The sequence below is a fragment of the Emydura macquarii genome, unplaced genomic scaffold (genome assembly GCF_026122565.2).
Source record: "Emydura macquarii macquarii isolate MOO-44397 ecotype Brisbane River unplaced genomic scaffold, CSIRO-AGI_Emac_v2 contig_3305, whole genome shotgun sequence".
Lineage (NCBI taxonomy): Eukaryota > Metazoa > Chordata > Testudines > Chelidae > Emydura > Emydura macquarii.
Window position 1 is genome coordinate 1,522,846 of NW_027133442.1, and position 27,082 is coordinate 1,549,927.

At 40.4% G+C, this 27,082-nt stretch overlaps 1 protein-coding gene across 3 annotated transcripts in view; it reads left to right on the plus strand.

The window, feature by feature from the left end:
- The window catches only part of KIZ (kizuna centrosomal protein), a 113,092-nt gene extending 92,949 nt beyond the window's left edge, over positions 1-20,143 (plus strand). For 2 of the 3 annotated variants that reach the window (XM_067532851.1, XM_067532852.1), the window contains 3 exons: positions 6,216-6,315; positions 15,232-15,272; positions 19,829-20,143. In XM_067532851.1, the coding sequence (XP_067388952.1) occupies positions 6,216-6,315; positions 15,232-15,272; positions 19,829-19,932 (245 nt within the window). In that variant the 3' untranslated portion in view covers positions 19,933-20,143. The remainder of the gene's footprint in view (positions 1-6,215; positions 6,316-15,231; positions 15,273-19,828) is intronic. The other variant, XM_067532853.1, reaches the window with a different exon arrangement.
- Positions 20,144-27,082: the final 6,939 nt, after the last annotated feature.

The window sequence follows — 27,082 nt, forward strand, 5'->3', positions numbered from 1 at the left end:
CCCGTCCTCTGGGTGTCACTAGCCTGTGATTGCCAGAAACTGGGAGTGGACAACAGGATGGATCACTCGTTAATAGGCCTGTTCTGTTTATTCTTTCTGAAGCACCTGGCATTGGCCACTGTCGGAAGGCAGGATCCTGGCTAGATGGACCTTTGGTCTGATTCAGCATGGCTGTTCTTATGGCATCCCCAAAACCACTCACATGAAGAGCAGGAGGGCAGCAGCACTTGGGGATACCTGCTGCTGCTGTCATCTGTATTCCCTTTCCCCAGCTGCACAATCTCTTTCCGATTTTTCCTCCAACCCACTCCTCTTATCTGTGCAAGAGACCACAAGTACCCTGAGGAACAACTTTGGCACCCAGAGTCCTCAAGGCTCCTACCAGCCCCTCCGCAACTTCACTCCTGAGTTGTCTCCCTACAAATTTCACGTAGCAAAGAAGGGCTGTTGGCTAGAGGATTTGGCTAGATAAAGGGAGGTGAGGGGTGCATTCACATGGAGCAAGTGGTTAATGTGCTTCCATGTGAGGGATGTGGATGCAGAGTAGCGGGTGTGCAGGAGTGAGTGATGGGTGTGCACATGAGAGACTGGAGAATATGAGAGAAGAAGGGAGAGAACAAAGCATAGGAAGACAAAGGGGGCTTAGGAGAGAGAGGGGAATGGAGGAAAAGCAGGTAAATAGTAACTAATTTTTATAAAAATAGGTTGAATAGAGAACAGATTAACACAATTTCATTTTCTTTTTCTTTAACAGAAGCAATGGGGGGAGGGGCAGTAAGTTCCTTTCTTGTTTGTTCTTTGCCTCTGGTCCTAATCATATCGTCCTAGTGTGTGCATGGGGGGACGTGTCTCTCTTTGCACAGATCTCTATTTCCCACATGCAAGATAGAAGCAGTTGGTGTCAGCCATTTCTGCAGCAGTGTTCCCCCCACCTCCGCTCTGTGTGGCACCAGAAATCTGCACAAAAGGGGGCAAGCAGGTAACGGTACAGCTGGAGGATGTGCATTTTGTTCCCCAGCCGGGCTCTCGGAGTTGCACCAGAAAGGGTAGTATAGCCCTCACTTTCTGCAGCCCTCTCCCACTTTAAACGGCGTCTTGGGGCCGCTATCAGTTGAGGATGCCCTGATAGTGTGGCTGCGTTGGTTTGGCACTGACAGATTGGGGGCTCCAGGGATCCAGCGCCAGGGACATTCTCTTGGGGACAGAGCACATATCCCAACCCTCACCTTACAGAACTATCTGGGAAGTTCCTTGTGGAGAGCCTCCATTTTATTCCCCATTTTCCCCTTCCATGGGTTTTTCTTTTGTAAAATGTTGTCTTTGGCCCAATGGTAATTAAGTATGAAAGTCATACAATTTAGCACTGAAAAGGCAAGAGAGAGAGAAGTGAATGTGCAACCCTAACTCTGCCCCTGTGTGTGCATGCTTAATGATACTCTTTAAATTGGTAATTGCCTATTGCCTGAGATGCGCACACATTTAAGTCTGTAAAAATATTGTACTATATGGCTCAAGAGAAAGCATGACATTAGATAATAAAGTCAGCATGGTAGTGCGTGTGATTGAATGTTTGTTTTCAAATTTTGCTTTTCTTAACTTTTGAATGCTGTTCAGGCTCAGTGTTGTGTTAGGATAGGGGTTGGTTTGGGGTTTTGGTTGTTTTTGGGGGGTTTTTTTTTGCATTTAATAGATTATACTGTAGTTGAGGGATTTCTGTAGCCTGATATCATTAATGTACTAGAATAAAAGTTTTAGCATAAGAGGATAGCACAGAATTTGGTTTTATATGATGTGTTTCATGGTATCCCAAAGTTTGCTTTACTGTACACAAGCTGTTTTACAGTACAGTGAACAAGATACTTATTTAGGACTATGCTGGAAAATATAGCAGCCCTTACATGCTTAGTAATAGTTCACATGTAGCCTTAGGTATGATGATCTGCTTCACTGAGGAAGTATGATTGCCAACACTGGATTATTTTCCAAGGGACAATCTTGAACTAAGCCATAGTTCTATCAGGAACACAAAAATTAAGTCTTTTTCTGGATGTTCTTAAAGATCTGCTCTCTTAACTAACCACATAGCCACTACATCTTACATTTTTGGCCCCTTCTGTTGCATTGATTACCAATGTTTTGTCACAATGGTGAAACACTACAAAAACATAAAATTATTATTTTTACTCGCATTGCAATAAACACTCTTGGCTAGGCCACATTGCACTAGGCACTTGTAATAAAAGACACTTCCTTTCCCATAATAGACCAAATTATTGGCATATGACAAGAGACAGGTGGATTCTACAAACAAGTCGGGTGTAGTATGAGGTCAGAGCAAAGTGATTACATTTATATAATAATCAGACACTGCACACCAATTGCCTAGCCCCGTCAAATGTATTGTAAGCATCTCAGCAAAAATGAATTTTAAGGAAGGATGAGATGTAAGATAACGTTCTCACATTTGTGAGGGGGGTGGTGGTGCAAGAAAGTACAAAGATACTTGAAGAAAACTTGGACTAACGGGCAATGAAAGCTGGCATCAGTAGGGCAAAAGTGCGGGGATTGATGGCACGATATTGTATTAGAATTGAAAAGTAGGGCAGAGCTAAGCTATGAAGGGCTTTAAGGGTGAAGGACAAGTAGTTTGTGTTTGATGTGGAGAAGAGGAAGCCAGTGAAGAATAGGTGAAGGGTCTGGTGAGGGTGGTAAGATTACAAGTGTTGATGCTAGAGCTGTGCAGGTTGCAGGAGTCAAGATGTGAGATGATCAAGGTCTGGACTCGAGTTTTAACAGCATGGGCAGAAAAACAAGGCTGGAATTTAGAACAGTTGTACAGGAAGATGGAGCAGCAAATAGGTGTGGCCTGTATGCATGGATCAAAAGAGATGTGCACATCAAAGATGAAGCCCATATGACAAGCCTGAGTGACGAGGAGAGTGGGGAAAGGAGAGGAAATGGGTCAGGAAGAGAACAAGGCCTCATTTTTGGCTGTATAAAGTTTCAGTTGATGGCTAGACATGATGATGAGATGTTAAAGACTAGTGAAATGAGTTTGAGCAAATGGAGACAGGTCTGGAGCATAGAAGTAGATTTGAATCATCAGGGCAAAAATTGTGGTTAAAGCCATAGTTGTAGACCTTTAATGTCACCATTGTGGTGATAAAGTGATGCTAATCTAGAAATGAAGGCCCTCATGGGGAAAAGTAAGAATTTGAGCCCAGCCAGTCTGTTTATGTCCTGCACATTCCACTATTTGAAATATTCACCCAAGGCTTGCACAGTATATGGTTAAAGCTGACATTTATATCCCTGATTACTTCTATTAGATGATAAACTGCCTGGACCACATTTTATTATAACTTCAGGAAAAATGAAAAGGTCTTGAAAAGTGACACTCTGAATTTCAGTTCCCTTGGGGGAGCGGGATATGTGAGACTAAACAATTTAGCAGACAGAAGTCTTTTTTCAAAATCTATGTTCCGTGTATGCACATGGTTCTACCTAATTTTCAGCCCTGCCCACCATAACGGCTCACACAAATCTGAAAATCGTAGCTCAGATTCGGCCACTAAATATCAGTACCTACTGCCTTATTCTCCTGAATCTCAGATATCATGTATAAAACACAACCAAAGGAGGTCTCTAGCTGTCATGGTTGCAAAGAAAACTTCAAGAAAAAGGGAACTAAATGTAATGGCAGCAAAGATGTTTATGTGAGTCTGCAGAGAGCATGCAATAATAGCTCTGGGAGGTGGGGACTGCCCCAGTCATCTCAGTGAGAGGTTAACTCAGATGCCCAGTGACATTAACTGTTTCATTGGTCATGTAAGAAAGGAGAGAAGGGAATCCCAGATCTGCGCAATTTATTGTGAGTTGTCTTAATTTGGTGCCACAATAGGAGGTAGCATTTTGGAGATACCACCACTTATTTCCCCCCAAATCAAGGAGCCTCACAGAGCCCATGGACACATTCAAGCCATACTAAAAAGGAGCCAAAATCGAGGAGCTCAGAGATCACATCCACTCATATTTTGAACACCTGCACAATCTACTGTCAGGGACATTTCATTTGGTAGGGTAGAGCTTATTTTGTGGGCAGAGCACCACGTTTTATTTCCCCATTGGACCTCTGTTGAAAATACACACCATTTGTTCCCACAGAAGAGGTGTGCCTACAATGTTTGCTGCACGTGCAAGATTTGTTGACTCTAAAAGGTCCTTAAGATCATATTTTTAATTTTTTTAAAAGCCAAAATCTTCAATCTGATTTTTTTTTTCCCCTATGCTCTGCAGAAAAAAAAGTGACTCCATTGAGACCTGACTCATCCAAATTGGATTAAAATTGTTGCAATACTTCACTACTCGAAAGAAACATACAAATAAACAATTTAACATTCTAAAGCTTTCAAAAATAAAAGCCACTGTTTTCTTGATGTGTGCCTGTCTCCGTTCCAATGCCATTGCCTGCAGCTCTAGCGGCTTTCAGTCTCTTAACCAGGAGCTCCTCTTTGATCTCCTACGGGTACATGTGCTTCTCTGCATGTGCTCCTCACTGTTTCCCTCACAGCAAAGTTTCTTTTTGTGTCACCAGCTCTTTTGAAAGTGGTCAGACGTCTCCCCATGAAGTGGTGTACTATTGCCACTAGAACTCTTATGCTTTACCTTCTCATTCTTCCACGTGAATGAGGGGGGTGGGGGTGTGTGTGTGTGGGGGGGGGGTTTCTTTGCTGGAAGCGCCTGACACACTGTGAGAAGGGTTTGTGTATCTTAAATCTGTCAGCAGAGTTGTTTGTGTGATTCTGGTTATGGGAACTGTCTGATTATGAAATGCACGTCCGGTTGTAAGGGGGAAAGCTGTCAGAGACTTGGAAATTATATTTCATTCTTTTGGGGGTAGAATGAAGTTGGTAAAAGTTACAGTTGTCATATTTTGGTTTTCAGTTGTATCTCGCATAAATGATGTTTTAAATCTCATTTACACTAAATCCCCTTTCCACCTCTTTACACTATAAAGGAGCTTAAAGATAATGTAATGTAATTTGAGAATCAAGCCCTGTAGTTTAGAAATATTTAAGAAATGGTCTGATTAGATTCATGAGTTGGAAACTAAATTGTTATACAATTTGTATTCATTGCAGCACAGAAGGGAGGTAAGATGTATGTAGAAAAAAGAAAACTGTTAAAAGAACCTTAAAATACATATTTGTTGTATATTTAAGTCACAACATTAAGTATTTTATAGTATTGGAAAGGGAGCAGGAATGACATAGTACAACAGAGAGACAATTGTAGCTCTCTGAAAATAATCCAAATGTAAGAGGAAGGCAAGTAGAAATGTACTCGCTACCCGGTGAACCAAGCGAACAAGCCTTCAGGTAAAGAGAGAACAGAACACTTGAGGAAAAATATACATAACAGTGAGATTTTGCTTAAGTTGACATATGATGCAATACAGCCATGGGAACAGAGTCTCAGTTCCCCCAAAGTCTGGTTTTCTGAAATTAGTTAAAACATGCAAAAATGTTAAACTCACAAATCATCTGCAGTTATCTCTACAGATAACTTTCTGACTGTCCTAAGGAGATTGTGTGTTGTACAATTGTCAGTTCTGCCAAGTCATGAGAAAAAAACCTCAGGTGTCAAAACAAGTGGAACAGAACAAAATTATGTGAGTCAGCTACTTGTTTCACAGACAAAGGGGAGGACTGATGTGCAGCCCCTTTTGGCTGATGATGGAATGGCATCGGCAGGTTTTAAAGAGAACATGTAAAAGGGCTGAGGTTGTGGGTCAAGATGGGGATTTTTTGGTTTTGTTTTACAAATAAAGTAAACTTATCCCATGGCAGTGCCCCTGTCCAAGCAATGGAGATTAAATTGGCCAGTTTATTAGAAATAATATCAGGGACATGTTTTGCTAGTGTATTCTGTTCCTGTATCACTGTACGTTTTAAAAACAGACCCTTAAAATGGTATATCTTTGATGTTCTTCGATTGTGCTTTCTTCCAAAATATCACAAGAAAAATGCATGATGAACAGTTATTTTATGATATATTTCAGTATTTGATTTCAGAATCCATGCCGCCTTCTTGTTCTCTGTTGCTTTAATAATATCTGTTTCCATTGATTTCTGTAAATCAAAAGTTACTGTGTGGGCTGTCGTTTAATTAAGTGTTTGCTAAATGTTTACATTTGGTGTTTATACTTACCACAGGTTTGAATATTGGTAGCAATCATTTCCAGACCAAGAAAATCAACAAAATCAGTTCTGAAGCTAGTTTTTCATCTAGTGAAGGAAGAAGTCCTTTGTCAAGGTAAAGTCATTAAAGCACTGCGTTTCTGAATGGCTTTAGCAGAACAAGAAATGTTGCCACTAGAAAATGAATAAAACTCTGAATATATTTTATTTTGTTTGTGACTTGAACAAGGGTTAAGGTTCATATTTGTGGTTATCTAGTATAACAACCTAAACTTTAGTACACCTTAGAAAATATTTGTACCAAAGTCAGGTATTGTTTTGCAGCTGTTGTTTTCTCATTTTAAGACTCAATTGACATCTCAGTGAACCACAAATTAGCGTGTACAGCTGCTCTCAGTAGGGCTACTTAGAGACCAGACAATAGAACTTGTCAGGAAAAGGGCAGACATAAAACATAAAGTCTTGAAGAAATAAAGTGGCATGTTTCTTCTTGCAGATGTAGCTGAGACGTAAACTAACTGTGGCTCCCTACGTATTTTTCTATTTTTTAAAAAGTATTTGATGCTAGAGTATTTGTTACTTTTTTCTCTTTTACTTTCAGATTGTGTATATTTAATTAATGACCTTGCCTTTTTCTTAAGGGTGCAGTTTATCTTTTTAGGTTTGTTAAATTGCAGCACTTCCTTTTGATTTTTTGAGCAGTGTGATGTTAGATGTTCCTTGAATTTGTCATCAGCATGAAATACTAATCAAACAGTGGCAGTGTCAATTAGTGGTCAAGAAACAGTAGAAAGTGGAATATAATACAACTATCTCATAAAATTTTAGCTTGGCTTTAGATTGTTATCTGGATGCTTATTAAAACATCACAGTAAGTGGGTTCTGCTAGTATGTGGGTCCTTGTCTGAAAACTGCCTTTTATGATAGCTGATAAAATATTTTTAAGCCTTTTAATGAACTATTTAGTCCTGTCTACATTTACAGCATGTTTTTGTCCTTTTGTACTTTGTAATATTCACAAAGACTTTTATTGATGACATTAATTGTCATAGGAAACAGTTCCAATATAATTTTACAAGAAATCTTAATTTCTTATTTTGTGCTGATTTATATTTCATTTAAAAAGTCACAATATTTTCTTTTATTCCAATGCAACAAAGTTAATTAATGTGAACTAGTTAAGACTTGTGTAAAATATTTACCAAGTAAAATTTTGCTTTTGTTTAAAATAAAAACTTACATTTTAATATGATTAAACTTTCATTTACTGTAACTTAATTTCTATTTGGGAGAATGATACTCTAAGCAAATAAAACCTAATATTATGAAGTGAAAATGAGCTATATATATATATATTTGGTTAGACTCAAGTCCTATTGACTTCACTGAAAGAAGGATCGGGCCCTTAATGATGATTATAAACATGCAGGTTTTAGGTCTTTTAACAAAATATGTACAATTTAATGAACTATGCAAAAATATTTTCAAGCGTTATTTTTACTTTGTTTAGCATGTTACTGTGCTGGTTTGTAATGTGTGTGGGCAAATTTCAGCATTTCTTTAAATGCTATTCATGTACAATTCTTTAGCCTTAATTTTACTTTTTCAAATTCATATGCACACTTGGCAGATTTTGGAAACCATTTACTTTGCCTTATAATTTCATGCCTTTGGTTTCTGAGAAGCAAACACTTCCTACTACATTAGATTAAGATATTTTTAAAAGGGTTTTTTTAAAGTATTATTATAAAGTTAGTTTCCTGAATAACTTAGAAATAATGTGCCCTTTTCAACACAAAGTCTATTAGCAACACTTGCTACTGGACCCTTGACATCTGTCTTACAAAGATATTTGGAAGCTCAAAGTAGCCAAAGAAGTATGAAAGAATGGGAAATAGAGAGCTCAGGTGGTTACTTGTTTGTGGTCGGGATGCAGTGAAATTTCTTAGAGGCTTACATTTAAGGAGTCCACTTACTGCAGTCGCTTCTTGTGCTTTATTGCTTTTACAAGTGGTCTCGAAACCCAGTACTTGAGAATAAACATAACAGTGTAGTACTGCTGTGGTACTTTTTAAAAATTCTTCTTTGCTCTATCTTGTCACTGAGCTGATGAGTGACCTCGAAAAAGACCCTGCTGGACCTAAATAAAAAAAAAATGGCTTCCTCTGATGTCCTAGAGACAATAATTATGATGTGCCAGTTAAGCCCAAACTACAGCTGAGGGATTTTACTTTAAAGCAGAGACTTGGGCGCAAAAATGCATTTATAGCTCTTTGTCTGGCACCTCATTATGTGTGGGCCTGATTCATTAAGTAATTGGTTTGCAGTTGTTTACATGAGTATTAAGGCTTTCTATTCAGTAGCCTTTGAGAGATACATTGTGCAAATGTTGCATGTTATGAATGCAGAATGAGGGGCAGAGGACCAGTCCTATTGGCTAAACACTGCACTCTGTTGAAAAGCAAGAGAAAGAGATTGGGTGCTGCTTTGCATAGCAATGACTTTCTTAATAAGCTTTACAGATTAATACACACAAGCTATAAAAGATGCAAAGAGATACTCTTAGCACATTTATACATGCTCATTTCACTATTATGGTACTGGAGATGGGAAGAATTGAGTTCTTTCATATTCAGTTTTTCAGTGCAATGTCTTCAGTGCATGAGACTTAATAGAATCCGATATTTATTGTATTATAAATCACGGGGAAGTAGGCAGATCTGCAACAGTTTATTATTAAAGATTCTTTCAATGTAAATCTTTTTCTGCTATTGTATTTCCTACAGCAAAATCATTTTGTGGTTGAGTGGGGATGAAAGGCATAATGTACGAAGGAGTGAGTCTTAATAGGAAGCTGCTTTCTGAGTAAAGACCACTTGTTCCCCTTTGTTCAGAGATGCATGCCATACCTTCCTCTTCTCCCACAAATATTGGCCTATTTTACCTTAGCTATAAAACTGAGTTTCCCTGGGTTCATTTACTTTACCGAGAACGTTTAAACTGCCCGAGATGAAACTTTAGTTGGATGAGTATAATATTTTGCCAAAAGAAAAGACTGTGTTAAGTAATATAATTACTTGGGAGAAAAGGTACCATAAGTCACGGCTGAATCTCTCTAAAACTGTGGGCAGAATACGATGTGTGTGGCATTTTTAGTCCTGTAGCAATAGAATCAGCCAGTGGAGGTCACTAGCATTCTGGATAATTCTGTATTTTGATACGGGCAGTTTATTTTTCTTAGGCTTGTCTGCTTTGTCACATTTCAGAATTATCTGAAGATTAAAGATAAATTGTAGACTAAGGTAACCAAATAAGATTTTTAATTTGCCAACATATAAACACTGTACAAAGTATTTTTAATTGTAATTAAATTGTATTCTGGAAGTAATCTATTATGTTCTGTACAAGCTATTTCTCAAACAAAAGCTGCATTTTTATTAATTTTGTGTTTATTCAAAGTAAATAAAAATCTGCCAATTGCAATTCATCCTCTTAATTATTATATAAGGAAGTATTTAATAATGAGGTTGTAACTATGCAACTTTAAAGGCCACAGTATATTGTATTGTAGGTAATCAGTTTGACCATAGGGGGGCACTCAGGCTTTGCTAAATTGAAACAGCTTCCAAATTTCATCCTGCTTTTTCAGAATAACAATTTATACTATTTTGAAGCCCTTCGCTTCAGTTTGCTTTGGTTCTTGTCAATTTTTATTTGATTCATAAGAAAATTCTCTGCTTTGCTTGAAGTTCTAAGGAGATGCTACAAAGTTTAGGTATGTGATTATTAAGTGTATATATTTTCTAGAAAGTTTACAGTGACTTGAATAATGATCCAAAACCTTGAAAGTAACAGGACTTGAGGATATTTATTTTACATTATTTATTATATTTACAGTTATTCATCGGGATACATGAAAGAATGAATGGCTAAATAAGATCTTTGATTTTTGATTTATTTTAGCATAATTTTATAATGCTTTTAATCTTCCAAGCTCTTTGCAAAGAAGTAAACATTTTATAAATAACTGATTTCAGGGCTATTTTTCTGTAATTGTAATGTAGTGTAATTGTAGTGTAAGTATGACACATGCAAAACTTGCTGCAATGCGTGATTTCTAAATCGTAACTATATATATCATTAGCATCTCATGTCGACTAGTCAGGACCATGCTTTAAAAGATATTTCATTAAACTTCTATAAAAAGCAAGTTGATACCAGTTCTGTAAAGTTACTGAGACTTTTTTCATACGTGATTTTATATTTTGTGGTTTTGCAGCTAGCAAAGGAAACAGGATGCACTGGGTGACAATTCATCCCTCCTGTCACAAAGCTAGACTACATGAGCATTGTGCGTGGAACTAAGTGGTGGTAGAAAGGGAGAAATTCCCACATCCCCTAAACTCACAGCTTTTCAGCAGCCTCTGTTCCAGCCTATGGTGTGGAATAGCCACCCCAGTCCTGCTGAGTCTTTTGTGTAGAGAGTTTGAGTCAGTTATACCCTAATGCAGATTTGGTGGCCCATGGCCCCTATGCCATCTTTTCCCCCATGATGCAGGCCTATTGAGGACTGGCAGAGAGATTCCCTTTACTGTACATGGAACCTGGACACCTTCTCTGCACCCACTTCACATGTTCCCCTTACACAGCCTCCCCTCCCCCCCCCCATGGGTTTAAATGGTACAGCAGGTCTTGTATGGACCGTCTGCACCTGTGTGAATTTTACCTTTTGTGCATCAGTTCTTACAGATGTAGTGTGTGAGGGTAAAATGTTCTGCCATCGACTGTCAGCTTGATGACTAGAGAGAGAGTGTGGTTTTAAACGTATGTTGTCTTGTCTTAGATCTTTATGTCATAATTCAAATATGATTGCACTTAGAAGCCTTAGTTTTAATGTAGTCTTCAGTTCTATTATTAATTAAATTATTGTTGGGTGCAGTTAATAGAAGCAAAATTCATGTCCTAATTCTCTCTGTTTAAGTTTTCATTTATCTTCCTTAAGTACATTTGTCCAGTTTTTCTTCAGAAATGATCACATAGTAAGCCTACTGTTCTTTTTCATGTTTATTAAAAGTACAGAAAAATATCTTCATTAGCTGCACCTATTTTGAACTAGCTATTTATCAGCAGAAAATAATAGCTCAAGTGGAAGCAGGTTTTTATTCTAATTCACGTAAAAAATGTCTGACCACCCAGGAATATACTGAATAGAGATATTTTGTCACAATGTAGAGATTGGTATTAAGTAGTCAGGCTTGCATTTTATCAATGATAAGCCTTTTTAGACATTTTTAAAAAATAAGTAATTTTGGAGAAGGACACAACTTCTTCAAACTCATTGTTGGGGAGAAATTCTATACCTGCTATCTCACATTCTGAGGGTTACTAAGAACTGCCTTGTGAAAAAGAAACAATTCTATTTGTCTACCGCATGGTATTGTATCTCAACAATGCTCTTGCAGGATAGATTCACATAGACTTCAAGCTCTTTTACAAGATTACCCAATCTACTTCCAGACATATTTTTATGGAATATCAGTGTTTATGTAACTAGGTCCTTTTTGGTTTTATTTATTTTGTTTGATGGAACATCTTTTTTGTTTTCACTTGACATACAGTATAAGGGTTCAACAAGTTCTCTGGCAGAGATGTATCCAGCACAGAAATAAAAGAAATTTTTCTGTTTTTCACTGACATTCCTTTGACTTGATTCACTCTTTTAGTATGTACCAAAGGGAATCTAGACCAACTCTATAGAAATTTTCTTTATGGGGAAAAAATATTCTTCTTTGGGAACTTTTCACTTTCTTTTTGTTTTCTGGGCATCTTCTGCATAGGTCCTTGTTTTATCAGTTTAAATTTGCTCTAGAGAAAAATAGATGAAAAAAATGGCATTTTGAAGTTAATGTGAAATAATTGAGAGTCTGTAAAGAAGATGGGTTGAGGCAATACAATTTGCCTCAACCCATCTCCTTTATAGACTCTTACAATTCTTCCCTAGCATTTTTGGATGATTATGATATGCATACTGTATGGATGATGAGTGCCATAATTATATTTGCTGAATCAGACTATAAACATTCTGGAATACAGAGAGCTTTTGTATCTTTTTATCTGCATTGAATAACATTTCATTTCAGGATGCTGTTTAGGAAATGAGACTTGTCACATGTTACCTTTTTCCAAGTCTGAAATCAGAAGAGTCAGTAGTTCTCAGTTGTCCATCTTCTGGTCTCCCATTTCCATTTTTTTTTGTGATACCCCAGCATTTCTCTACATGCAGTGCTTTCACATAAGACTTTCCAAATTTGCCACTGAATTCTACCAAACCTTTTCTGATGCCCATTTCAGTAGCAGTGTCCCTTGCTGTCCATCCTTCTTCGTTCTACCCCATCAAAGCCAAGATCTTGGTTTGCTGGCTGCTGCTCTGTACTATATTGCAGCTGGGTTCTGGTCCCTAAAGTAGGTATAACCAGCCATGTGAGAATCATCCCAGTGGAGGAATACCCTTTGGTTGCTTAGAATCATGTGAGTAGCTCCAACACTATTCCTCTCTCTTCTGCCACCATAGAGAGGCATGATGGGGCCAAGGTCCTGTGATCATGGTTTTCCTATAGCCTTGAGGATCCATGGCTACCATATCAGACCCTCGAGGCCATTGGCAGCCAGCATAACGGAAAGCTGGCTTCATGCTGCTTTAAGTTCTGCAAGGGGCCATTGATACCCAGCTAGCCCAGAAATTAGGTGACAGTAAAGGCCACCTTTCTGCCCAGACTACCGAGCTGGGCAGCGTGATCCTCAAGCATCCTCAAGGATCTGAGCCCAGATGATCAGCTCTGTTTTATATTTATTTGGGGCTGAGTCAGACAAAAAAGCCAGGTGCAGAGACATCCTGACCATGGTTTAATAATAATAAATCCTCATTTACTGATAATGGAAGATGAAGAGAACCAGACTGAGGGTAAACAGTGGCTATCAACTGATGATTTTGCTTTGCTAAGATACGTGAAAGATAAAATGGTTCTGGTACAGTCTGTCACAGAAGTCACCTCATTCTCAAAAGCAGCTCAGCAACAAGTGGCAACCGATTCTTTCCCAGGGGAAAATGATGCTGCAACCAGAACAACATCTCCTGAAATACATTTCTGTAGCCTGAATCTGTAAGGTAATGAGTGCCTCCTGAGATATGCTGAAGACTGTCAACTCCTAAACTAAAGTCAGCACCTTTCAGGACTGAACCCTCAGTCCCAGACTCAGCACCCCTTTTCAGCAACGCATGCAAGACCCCTTAAAGTAAAATGGACATGAGCGTGTGCTTAAAGTTAGGCACATCCTTTAAGTTCACTGCTGAATGTGTAGGGATGGGCAGTAGCATTAGTGCTTTGTTGAACTGTAGCTGAGGTAGTAAAGCTGAATGTCTGATGAACCTCACCTTACGGGCAAAATGTGGTATTGTTGCTTTGTGTAATATGATGTAATATAATAGTGTAGGAATTTTAAATTCATGAATAAGGGTCTGAAATGGATTCAGTTTGAATAGTATAAAATGTAAGATTGATGCTGTAAGATTAATAGATTAAAATAATTTGCTTCAACAAGCTGTATCAACAGTTCAGTAGCTAAATAGTTTTTAAAATGTCAAATATTCAACATACATGAATGTTAACACTTCAGTGTAATATTTTGGTTGAATTTAACTGTGACATTTTTAGTAAGGATAGTTAGCATATTATAGACCTTCTAGAATTTTTGCCCAAGTTCAACAGAAATATAAAATACCCTTTTAATTAAAAGAAATATATTGTGTAATAGGTTAAAACATGTTATAGTTGTAGTGTAATGAAACTACCTTCTTGCGTTCTGTTAAGTTTATCTTTTCAGTTGTTAATTATGAGATCTTAGTAACGATAGCCCTTATCCTCGAGCCCTTACTCACCAGTGTGATTACATGCTTGAGTGAGAAGTTGCAGTGTCAGCCTTTGTAATTATACAGAGAAACATGTAAAATAGACAGAACATTTTCTTTAAGGAGCATTCAGAGATTTTGTAAAAATGTTTTGACATTCAGGATCTCTTTCATTGACATTCCTGTGATCGTCAGTGATTAGGATATTTGTTTCAAACCTTTGGCTTTAAATCATTATCTTTAGGATGTCTCACTCCTTTTTTTTTTAATGGAATACTACAGGTGTATAAAATCTCGACCTAATTGATTTAAGAATAAGTCCTGTTTCGACAGCAGTGAAGGCTTCAAATTGCAAATTGACATTTGTTTTTATTTCACCAGTTTGAACAGCCATATCACAAATATCTCCTATTCAGTCTTCCTTATGAAAATCAGCAGAAGCTTTATTTTTTAGTGCTTACCACAGGATTGTTAATATAACAGTTAATTCTCCTACATCATTGCCCCCTGTGTAATTATTTCACAGCACCAACACAATACGCATGCTGCACACAAAAGATCAAAATGATTCCAGCTTGTTTGAGAGATTCAAAAGGGTCTGTGATGCTCTAGACACAAGATCAGTCATTTAACAGAACAGAATTGCAACTGCATATGCATCAAGGTAGATCAAAGGCGGCTGAAAGGCTGCACATTTACATAGGGACATGGAAGATGCTATGGGAACCCAGTGTAAGTTCTAAGAACATTTTTGGCAACAATGGAAATAAGGAAATTTGGTGGGGATTGTTTTTGTTTGATTGTGTCTTTTTTCATTACTATCATCTATTTTAAAAGGTATAAAGGTTTCATGCACAGCAAGGACATTCAGGGCCAAATCCTCAACTGGGTAAATCAGCATTAATTTCGTGAAGCTATTCCACTTCACCCCAGTTGAGGATCTAGCCCTGAATGTCTAAAATGTGTTGAACCCTTTCTTTTGTTTTTTATCAAAAAAATAGAGATGCAATTATAGAACATACAAAATTAACTATCTTAACTTTGATAGAAACATGGACTTGACTCCTAAACTTTTAATACTGTTTTACCATCTTCTGAATATGTAAATTTCATTTTGTTTTACAGCAACACAAGCAAAAGGAGAATAACTACTATAAAATCCAAAGGTGAGAAACAAATATTACACTATCTAGAAATGTCTTTCTCAATGTGATTTATATTGTATATGCAAGCCAGCGTAATAAGTTTCCACCATGAATAAGAGGGGACATGATAAAACTCTATAAAATGATGAATAATATTGAGAAGGTAGATCAGGAGCTTCTGTCCTCCGTGTCTCGTAACATAGGAACCAGGGGACATCCAATAAAATTGAAAGGTGGTAAATTCAAAACAAAGAAATACTTTTTAACATAATGCATAATTAAGCTGTGGAACTCCTTGCCACAGGAAGTGACTGAAGCCAAAAACTTGGCAAGATTTAGAAAAGACTGGACATTTATATGGATAACAGGAATGTCCTGAGTTATAAAAATTAATGGTAACAAATTTGGAAAGGGCATTAAACCTCATGCATCAGGGCATACGTCAATCACTAACTACTAGGCATTAGGAGGCGATGTAATGTATAGGGCAGATCACCCCAAATCTGACAATGGTTTTTTTCATCTTCCTATGAAGTATCTAGTGCTGGCCATTGTCAGAGACAGTATGCTGAGCTAGGTAGACCACAGATCTGATCTAGATGGCAATTCCTCTGTCCCTCATCAGATACTCTTGCTGCATAACAGGGAGCTAAGAGCAGAGCTATATGGTATGCATGACTTAGGGACCTGATCCACTCACCTACAGCATCAAATTTAAGCTAGTGGCTCTTACCTTTCAAAGTGTTGGATCATTTCTTGCTCCTGTTTAATGTCCCTGCTATCACCTCTACCAGCATTCCACTTGCTCCACTCAAGCCTCTTGTCTAGTGGCTCCCCTTACGTCCTTCTCCCACTCCCCTATTTGTGCCTTCTTCCATGAACAGTCTCCCCTCTACTTGTGTGCCATTCAACCACCCTCTTCCTTCCAGTCCCTCTATGTAATACCATTTTTCTGCAGAGCCTTTCAATCATGATCCATGGAGCATAGCATTGAAAATAATGAAAATCAATCCATGAATGAAACAAACAAAAAATCTAGGTAAGCCCCCATGAGACGTAGCAAATTAGTCTGTTCAAGTGATTTGTTCTTCACAGACAAACTTAGCCTCCTTTTCTTGTCTCTACTGATGTTTCCCCAATACTTTCCTACACCGACCTCAATCTGTTGTCTTTTTTGTTGTTGTGCTTTTGATCTAATACATATTCTAAGCCTCTTGCAATAAGGGCGTTGGCAATTTACAAAATAGATCTGAAGACATTAACTCTTAAGGAACTACAGAAATAAAAAGGGCCTTTATAACTCTTGGTCCATGGAAGCTTTATAAGATCCTGGGATTGAATGGCCACAAAGACTAAATGGTGTTCTAGGAGGTATGTTCCTTGTTTGTGGATGTGAAACACACCATTAGTCATCCTGTGCTGTCCTTTACCTGAACAGATCTGGACTGCTCCCAGCTTCTGGCAGCAGGGCTGTTTTGGATGAAATCTAAGACTCCATTGAGTATTCCCAAGTGGAAAATGTCCCTGTCCCGGAACCAAGTTCAGGATTAGCAAGATCCCAGACTTTGTACTGCTTAGTCTGTCTCAAGGGTTACACTTCAACAACAAAGAAAAATAATCAATTTCCAGTGCCAACTCACAACTGAATATGTAAATCAGATTTTATGGCATGTAGAATTGCCAGCGATGTGTTTAGCTGTTTCCATAGTCATGATATCTGTATGCACAAATGTATGTTTGCAGTGGTGCATTTTTGCACATGCAGGTGAGCTTCCTTTTTCTAGAAAGGCAGCGAGTGCCTTATTCTCCTTCTAGAAAGGCAGGGGGAGTGCCTTATTCTCATCTAATGTCAGTTTTACACCAACATAACTCCATCGGTTTAGATGGAGTTACCCCAATTTGCCCTAATGTAAATGAAATGAGCTTTGGGACCCAAGTATTTTGTGCCTGGGATCCACCTTTAATGGATCTCTTGTCCCTAACAACATTTTGGAGGTGGGCAAGCTGTGCTGTAATGGGAGATGCTGCGGACAAATCTTGTTTTGAAGTGCACTGAAGGCTGGCGACCCCTACGCAATGGAGTGGAAAGGGCCACAGGTTCCAGTTGGTGGAGTTTCTTTGCATTTATTCTGTCTGGAGGCTGGAGAAGCTGGGTGATTCCCCCTCTCCCCATTGTGGCACACCCAGTTCACGAGATGAAGCTTCAGATCCCTAAATGGAGTTGGAGATATATGATGAAGGAAATAGCCTGCTGGAATTGTGGGCATCAGATGGTTTGTGTGTTTAATTATTGCCCAAACACTAAGAGCACTGTGGCCTCTTTTAATAGAATGAATGAGTTCAAATAAAAGTATGTGGAGCCATTTTCCTCTGTGCTGCTGTCTTTTCCCTGCTCCCATTGCCCTGGGACAGTCTGGCTGCTATCAAGCAGCTGCCACCAGAAGACCACGGGGAGATAAGGCATAAGGCAGAGGTCAGGCTGTAGGAGTTACTGCACGGTCAGTCTCTGCTAGCTTGTGCCACTTTCTCCCACAAGTTTGGAAGGGGAAAGACCTGGTGGAGCCTGGATGAACTCCCCTGGGACTCCTGCAGAGGGGCTTCCATACACTTAGGGAGAGGAGGAGGAACGTGCCGTGGAGGTGGCGGTCTCATTTCCATGCTTCTCATCCCCCAGCTGGGTTCTGCTTTTAAGTGCAGGGGAGCTTTTAACCCTGCGTTAAGATACTGCCAAAGTCAGTGGGGTCCAAAATTCCCCTTCATCTTCTCCTAGCTTTTTATAAAGTCCATGTCGCTTTCATGTGCATAGTTTTAAAAACCAAACACTTCAATGCTCTTTTTCTAGTAAAAACATTCGCACCTGCAGCCAGTCCAGCATTCATGAGCAAGCCTCCTATAACATGCCAGTATGGACATGTGTTAGGGGAAAAAAAGACTATTAAATGGCATTTGTTATTAAGGGGTTATTTTGAAAAATGAGTTAAAATTATTAAACAAAGAATCGAACTAAGTCTTTGTCAGAGTTTCTCCTTCAAGTGCATTGTATTTTTTTCACATTTTAAATTTGCAGTAATAATCATGCTTTCCCCCTCAGTTCTGAAATGAGTGAATTTCATGCCCAGGGAAGCTTTCAAACACTTCTAAATTAAAATGCACCTCTCTCTATTATTTTACATAAATTTCTCGCTACACTTGCTAATTACCAAAATCACCTGTGTTTTTAAATTGTTTCTCCTGTACATTCCTATTTGATCCGGCAGCAACATTGTGATACTTTATTTGTGACATCACTGCCATTTCTATGCCAGCTCTATGATGTCAGTGTGATTGTAACTTCACTTCAGGGTCGAGTAGATGGAGAAAGTGGAGTATAACAGACAAAGCTCCTATTCAATCAGACAACAGATGGTCAAGTAAATTGCTTTGAGTGGAAATGTTCTATCAAACTACCTTGAGAAACAATGAAGTAGGACTTTTAAATCAGTGTGCTTTATTTGTGCACAACATTCCAATTAACAGATAACAAGCCTTGTAAGCTGCACAGTATGATGGAAATTCATACCTAAGAGTATAATAATACCAACTATACATACACAATGAGCATAATACAGTGATGGGTTCTAAATTAGCTGTTACCACCCAAGAAGGCGATCTTGGAGTCACCATAGATAGTTCTCTGAAAACTTCCACTCAATACCCAGAAGCAATCAAAAAGTCTAATAGTGTGTTAGGAATGGTTAAGAATGGGAAAGAAAATAAGACAGAAAATATCATAATGGCACTATATAAATCCATAGTGTGCCCCTACCTTGAATACTGTGTCCAGTTCTGGTTGCCCCATCTCAAAAAGGATACAGTGGAACTAGAAAAGGTTCAGAGAAGGGCAACAAAGATGATCAAGGACATGAAATGGCTTCCATTCGAGGATAGACTAAAAAGATATGTGCTGGTTAGCTTAGAAAAGAGATGATTGGGGAGGGGAAGATAGAGGTCTATAAAATCATTAATGGTGTGGAAAAAGTAAATAGGAAAGTGTTGTTTACCCTTTCACACAATATAAAAACCAGAGGTCACTTGATGAAATTAAATGCAGCCGGCTTTATATAAACAAGAGAAGTACAACTGACTATAAAACTTATTGCCATGGGATGTTTTGAAGACCAAAAGTATAACTGAGTTCAAAAAAGAATTAGATACGTTCCTGGAGGTTAGTTTCATCAATGGTTATTAGCCAAGATGGTCAGGGATACAACCCTATGCTTGAGGTGGCTCTAAACCTCAGACTACTAGAAGCTGGGAGTGGGAGATGGGTGGATCACTCCAAAATTGCCCTGGTATGTACACACTGGTGCAAGCCACTATCGGAGACAGGATACTGGGGAAGATGAACCATACTCTGACCCAGTATGACAGCTCTTATTTTCTTAAGAGTTAGGTAGTGCTTCCGGCCAGCTGTTATCTGTCCTAATTCTAATTTGCTGTGTGAAAACTCACTAAACTATATGTATAATATAGATATGTGGTTGCATAAACTATAGAAACAGTTTTATTTATTATTTGCTTTGATCTTTTCCTCCTAGCTTTCTGGGGTGAGTCTGATGACAGCAACTCAGAAATTGAAGCTGCTTTGCGTCCACAAACCCACAATACCTATGCAGATGAATTTGATGACTTCTGTGATTAATGCTTTTTAACACTTGTTTGGGGGGGAAACGGAAGTTGTATTCTCTTGCAGAAACTGCAGTTTTATTCTGTGTCTGAGTCCATATGTCTGTAATGTGTCTAATATCTTTGTATTTAGGTTCTTGTTCGGCATATAAATGTTGGACAAATGATGTTCAATGTCTGACTTTGCTTGCATACCTGTGTTTTTATTAAATGTATGTTTTAAGGAACATTTTGAATTCAGACACATTTCTTTAAAGTTGTCCATACTTTTTTAACAAAAATCAGCTGATGAGAATGAGTGTGTCTGTGGTTAGCTGTTCCCCATGGATGGAAAGAAGGTGATGGTATGTCCTTAACTGTCCATTTGCTATTAGTGTCAGACTCATTTCTACTCCCTATTGATCATTATTATTCCAGAGGTTTTGGACTTTTTTGAGGTAACATTTTTTTGTGGGGGTTGGAGGGGGGGGGAAATTGGATCAATCCATATTATGTCACATCTCCTCCTCTTACTATGGGTCAGAGCTAGCTCACTGACACCACCCTTCTCCAGCCCACATCCAGGACCTCCCTGCTTGACCCCTGGTGCTAGGCACTGTGCAGATACATATAGTATGATACGAGCCCCTGCTTAAAAACAATATTCACAAGAGTGTTGGACAAACATTAGGAGGGTGGGAGGACAATGGTCAGAGAGTCCAATAAAAGCAAACATGAGGTTACTCACATAGATTACAAGATATAGAGGGTTCTATACTGATAGTGGATTTTAAAAACCGGTTTATACACTACTTTTTTTAAAGGCAAATAGATATTGTGGGAGAGGTTAGATGGAGGGAAGAAGAAGGGAGGTGGTGGCAGAGAATGAATAGATAGCGGAGAAGAAGGGTAGTGATGGACTGGGGCAGGTACAGGAAAGAGGGAGATAAAGATTACTTTGAAGACTGGGGGAGGTAAGGGGGAACAAATAATCGCTGTAAGACCCATGTTCAATAGAGGAGTAAAATCACCCGATGGTGGAGAATGGGACCCTGTGGTTCGTGGAGAGGGACTGGGCCAGAGCAGGAGAAAGGGGGCTGCTACAGCCTACCTCTGATCCTGTGAGGAGAGTCCGTGGTGAGAAGGCTGAGGGGCAGAGCTCCCTAACACACCAGGTGTCCTGGAGATGGGACAACGTGGCGTGCTGAGTGCAAAGGCTGAGCAGATCAGGCATCCCCTGGTATCATGATCCTAGCCAGGTCCAGCTGCAGCAGCTGCCTTTCTTCCAAAAGCTGATCTCAGCCAGCGGGATAGCTGGGAGATGGAGCTGTTTCCATCAGAGATGGAGAGCTGGGTGTTCTCTGCACATCGCTGCTCTCTCAGACCTTGGCACCTCATAATTTCCCCAGCTGCTTTGTGTATATGCTAAAAAGGATGGGGGAGAGGGTTTGTTCCTTGTGAGACTCCACAGGGGAGTGCTCTGAAGTGCTGGAGTCATTTCTGAGCTTTCCTTTCAACCTCTGCTGCTTCCCTGAGGTGAGACAATGATACGCTATAGCCAATGGTATCAGATGCTACAGGTCAGTATGGGTGTCCTCCCCCGGCTATGAACAGAAAGAGATCACCCATTTCTGGCCCCTATCATCCCACCTTTATCCTCACCACACCACTGGGAGGTGGGGCCGTGCTGCGAGGCCCATTGCAGAGATGGGTGCTGATGCCCGGAGTGATGAAGGGCTTGTTGAGAGGATGTAGCGATGTGCACCAGCAGGCTGTCAATTATCTTGTTGCACCAACTGGCCAGCATGGACGCTGCAGCTGGTGTGTGTTAAAGAAGGCCCCTGTCACCCAGTACTTACTTTACGCTATTGCATGCCCTGAACGTCTTTCCCAAGGTCACACACAAAGTTTGTGGTAGAGCAAGGAATTGGACATTGGCCACGCAAGTCCCAGCCAAGTGGGCCAGTCACTAGACCATCCATTCTCTATCAACATGACCATGCCATGTCCAGGGCTTAACCCCTGACTAGATGGGGCCGGGTACAGTAGCTGTGTTTGGAGTGGGTAGTACCTTTGCTAGTTTTTATCTGGTGCAAAAATGGGAATCTTGACAGAGTCGCCAAGATTTGCAAAGCCTCCTGGGTCCAGAAATGGTTTCTTGAGGATTTTGAGGGGAACGGTAGGTCTTCCTCTTCAAAGGTGGTGTTGACTGCCGATCAGCTGGGGTCCTTGACATCTTTCACCAGCCACGAGGATCACAGCTGCATAGCACCTGGGATTACTTGGATTTCCTTCAGTCCTTCTAGAGTGTCTTTGTTCACGAATGCTCCATATTTTGTGAGTGGGGGGAATGGTGAGTGTTCTGCCTTGGGCTCGTTGCAATTGGCTACAAATAGCATGCTTCCATAAGCCATATATTTTCCATAAAACCAGACCCTCACACTGTGCAAGGCTGGCTTCCAGGGTGTCACACAGGCAGACCAGGTTGACAAAGTGAATTACAGTCTAGAAACATCTGACAGGGTGGGCTTTAGATGCTGCAATTGCAGAGGAGAAGGAGGCCCTGTACATGGCTGGATTGTAGGATTTTAAGAAATCTTTGTGATGGAGTTTATCTGCCTCTGCTAGCACTTCCCAACAAGAGTGCCCTAGTTTCCTTTCTCTTTGCAAGTCATCAGAGACCCACAGTTACCTCAGGGGCGGGAGTGAAGGAAGAGGGCACATTTCAATACTAGTGTGTTAATGGTAGTGGTGGGTATGTGGCCATAACGGCTTCTCAGGTCTCCTACTTCACAGTTCCTGGACCAGGACCAGGCAAGGTTTTCTCAAAAGATGTGCTGGAATTTGGCTGAATCCATGAGCCTTCAAAGGCCAGTGCGTGTTTGCGAGTTTGGGTTCTGATGTCTTGATGAGGAGCTGTTTAACACACAAGCATGCTGGGAACTGCATGCTGGTCTGTTGGCTGTTGGTGTCAGACGAGCATTTAAGGCACCCAGGGTTACAGGGCAGCCTGAGACACAACCCCTCGCTGGTCTGGATTGTGCCCCAGAATGTGACAGAGGTGAATGCAAATTCCCTTCTTTGGTTATGCAAAATCCCAGCCTTCTGAAGCTATGCCCTGAGGAAAGGGTGAATGTCCGATGACTCTCTGTTGAAGAATACTGGTGATCAAAGGCCTGAGCTGTATAAAGAAGCAGCTTGATCGGCCCAGTAGGTGTTCTGGTTCTGAGTCTGAGACAGTTATGGACTTGTAACCACAAAGAAATCCCGGTTGTGGGTTTTGAAGGACTGGCACCTACCACAGTCTGAGGTGGTAGCTGGAGTGAGGTTTTTAGCATGCGTGTAGGTTCTTTGGTTGGTTTTAGTATGTTTTCTCTGTAAAGTTTTTTACTTGAAGGCTAAATGTGCTTGCTTATAAAGAGCTGGGTGGTAATGGATAGCTGCAGGCAGTTACGCTGCGGTTCAGAAACTCTGGAGAGAAAGCAAAGTGCCTTTCAGGCAATCTGGCTTGTTGGGGATATCACAGTAAGGGCAGGGAACTGTGCAGCTTGGAAAAGCCCCAGTCAGGAGGGAGAGAGATCCAGGTCTCTGCCCAAGAGAGGTGATGGTTGAGGAACTGGGAGCCTAGAGTGGCTGCCCTTGTGGACTATGCAGGTGAAATCCAGGTGCTGTTGCCCTGAACTGTGACAGCTTCTTCACAATAAGCCACAGAACTTCACTCAGTTTCTTCTCTACTGAGCCCGATAACATGTTTGACTAAAGCATCTCTTCCAGAAAGGCATCCGCTCTTGATATGAAAACCTCAATGGAGAAGCCACCACTTGTCTTCGGTGTGCCTGCACAGCAGAACAGCCCCCGTCCAAGCAAGCCTCGACTTACTCATGTAGCTCTTTTCTGAGCCCTTCTTAATTTGTCAACCTCCTTTTTGACGTGTGGACATAAGATGTGTTGAGCACCTGCAAACCCCCTTGAGTACATGGGAACTGCAGGCACTCATCACTTTTCCAGATCTGGTCAAACACCCAGACCTTCTGACTTTTAGGGCTTGTAGCTAAAGCATAGCATTCTCGTCACCAAAGCAGACAGGACGGGTGGGGTAACTTCCAATTTCAAGCAAGACAATTTCTGTTCCTTGTGGTTATAAATACAATCACCGTTTCTCCTTCCTCTGTACAAACTGTCTGGGGTTTTTTCTTGATTTTTTTCCTGTATTTTCCAAGAAAACAGTATCCTAGAAATAGTGTTTAATGACTGAATCAAACCTCTCTTATTCTTGAAAGTTACAGTCCATACAGCACATTTCTGTGACTATATTACCTAGAACTTGCTTTTGCAATTTCTTCTGTTGCAAATCTGAATGCAAAAAGAACTATTTTTTCGGGATGATTTTACATATTTTAACATTAAAGGAGTAAAGAGCAAAATGTGTTTTCAAAAGCATTCTCAACATGCATGCGTACGCTTTGCAGGGCAGCCTATATGTTTGATCTTTATCTTATTCTGAGACAGATCAAGAAGAAGAAATGCATATGTACATTTCTAATATAGCAAATTTCTAAATATAATGGCATTTCATCATGGCAAACCTCAGTGAATTTCTGTTTCCACTCGCTTTGTAAAATTCATGCTGGCATAGCTATGTGGACATCACAGTAACAAGATGACTCCAGAAGCTTCATGCATTTTTAATTTTCTTCTTGCATTCCTTTTATCTGAAATTATGTTAATTAAACATGAGATTTTTCTAAGAAAGAAACCCAGGGACAAATTTTAAAAAAATCTGTACATAAATATGATAGGTTCAGAAACAAAAGAACCCCTCCAATTAAACTCTACTGAAAAGCAGTTCTGCAAATTTTAATTTAGTAGCTTTTAGTAGCTCAGCTATTGTTTAGGCTCAGTCCATTTAAAAACAATCAAAGAAAAAATTACTAGTGCTGTGACTTGAATATGACAAAATAGCCTTGGTCTGAAATCTACCATAAAAGGTCTTGGGCAAGGAGTAAAAAACATTCACAATGTTCTTTTTTAAAAAAAAGCAGGTTGGACTTTTCAAAAGAAACTCAGACCTTATATAGATTAAAGGTGTGATGTTAGCATGTGTTAGCTAACACATGCTAACTAACATGTTTCAAAGTCTAATGTAGACAAAGGACATCACCTTTAAAATGCACTAAACAGGTTGAGTTAAAGTGTGTGTGTGTGTGTGTGTGTGAGAGAGAGAGAGAGAGACTTTAATTTGACCATATGTTAACAGTGCTGGAGCCAATCGTCATCTGGTGTAAATAATCATAGCTCCATAGCTGGAGATAGGTTGTTTTACACCAGTTTAGGATCGCCAGGTCCGGCCTTAGGGAAACCGGCACCCTGGATGAACTTGTATTTTGATGATCTTTCTTTGAGTTTGAGAACAGCACCATGGGGTGCAGGACATGAGGACCAATTCCTGGCCCCGGAGCCTAGCCGGGCTGCACAGGGAGGAGTTTCTGAGTCTGGGGGCTCTGTTGGCCATACACCCTCTGATCACCTAGCAGGAGGAGAGCAGGTGCCACTGCCCGTTCCTGCGGGAAGTGGGGCTCCAGGGGCAAGCCCTGTGGGGAGCCCTGCCTCCCTGCCAGGCTGAGAGTTCTGGGAGGCATTGCCTGCCACCAGCCTGGATGGCCAGGGGCTCTGGCCCCAGGCTTGCCCGCACTTGCCCCCGCTCTGGCAGTCCAGGTCAGTGTTGCCAGCTCTTGGCATTTTAACACAAGTCTTGCAATATTGGGTGCTTTTATTTCAAGCCCCAGCTTCTGAAATCAACATTCACAGCTACGTAGTTTGCAATCTCTTTGGGGCAAGGATTGTCTCTTTTTGTTCGTACAGCACCAAGTGCAGTGGGGTCCTTGTCCATGACTACAGTAATACAAACAATAATAAAATAAGAAGAATCTCAGCTTCCGTTTAAAAACACCAAAAATTTTCTAGTGCCCGTGATGGCAAAAGAAAGCTTGAAAATGTGAAATGAGGGCAGCCTAAAGGCTCAGAAAGTAGAAGGCAAAAAAGACCCCAACATTTATTATTTGGCTTAAAAATCATGAGGGTTTTCTTTTTTTAATCTCATGAAGTTTTTAGGGGCTGATGCATGACGTTTGAACGCCTAGAGTTGGCAATGGTGCAATATTTCATTACAGATTCCCCCCCAGCTTATAACCATTTGATCCCTGTTTATACCATGCAGCTGATAACAGTGCTGTGAGCTGCTTGAGCTGTCTGAGAATGGAGATAAAGAAAAATGTGCTAAAAACTAAGTGTGAACTGGCAAAGCAGTGGGGAGTGCTGGTTGGGGAGAAGGTGTAGTTTAGTCAGTCTCCACAACTAGTGTTTTGTTGGAATCTCCAACACTTAAAGTTGCCTTCCCTGGTGAATTTCCCTCCCCACGCCACAGCTTAGGCTGAGGATCAGTAAGGACAAGGAGAGATGTAATTTCCACCTCTCTGCACCAGGTTGGTTGATGCTGCCCCAGTCACTGCAGAAGCTGCCGCTATTTTTCAGCAGCTGGAGAGCTCTCATTCGAGAACTGTTGGAAGCTTTAAACCAGCAGCCCTGAAATGCCAGGCTGGAAAGCAGATTCAAAGCTTTGGATATTAATAAAGTGAAAGCTCTGCCACATAAACCATCTATAATGGAGGTGAGACTGGAAAGTCTGTGGGTTTGTCTACAATACGTAGGGGGGAAAACAAGGGAAAAGGTGGTGATGGAGACCCAGAGCAATAGAGAATTATTTTAAAAACAGCGCAAGGACTGTGGGACAATAAGTGGATCAAACAGCTTGAGAACTATGCAAAAGTCTCTGAATCCTCAGAATTTTCAGGGATGCAAGATCCTAACACAGTGGGCGGCAATTCTACAAAGGGAAATTCCTGCTCTGTCCTGTCTGGCTATTAAGGATGATCCTGTATGAAGCGAAACTTGCTACCCTCTTCCGCAAGCCAGAAGTCTGCAGCTAGAGGTACTTCATAGGGAGAGGCAGAGATAGAGAGGCCACTGGCTTCAGCTGCCGGGTGGGGGAGTGATGCTACACCTGGGTGAGCCAGGCTGGAAGGCGGGGGCTGAGCGTGGCACAGACTCAGTGGGCAAGGAGCAGGGACAAGTGGCTGCAGCTGGGATGGCTCCACAGGGATTGGCGAACCAATCTGGGAGCGTGTGGA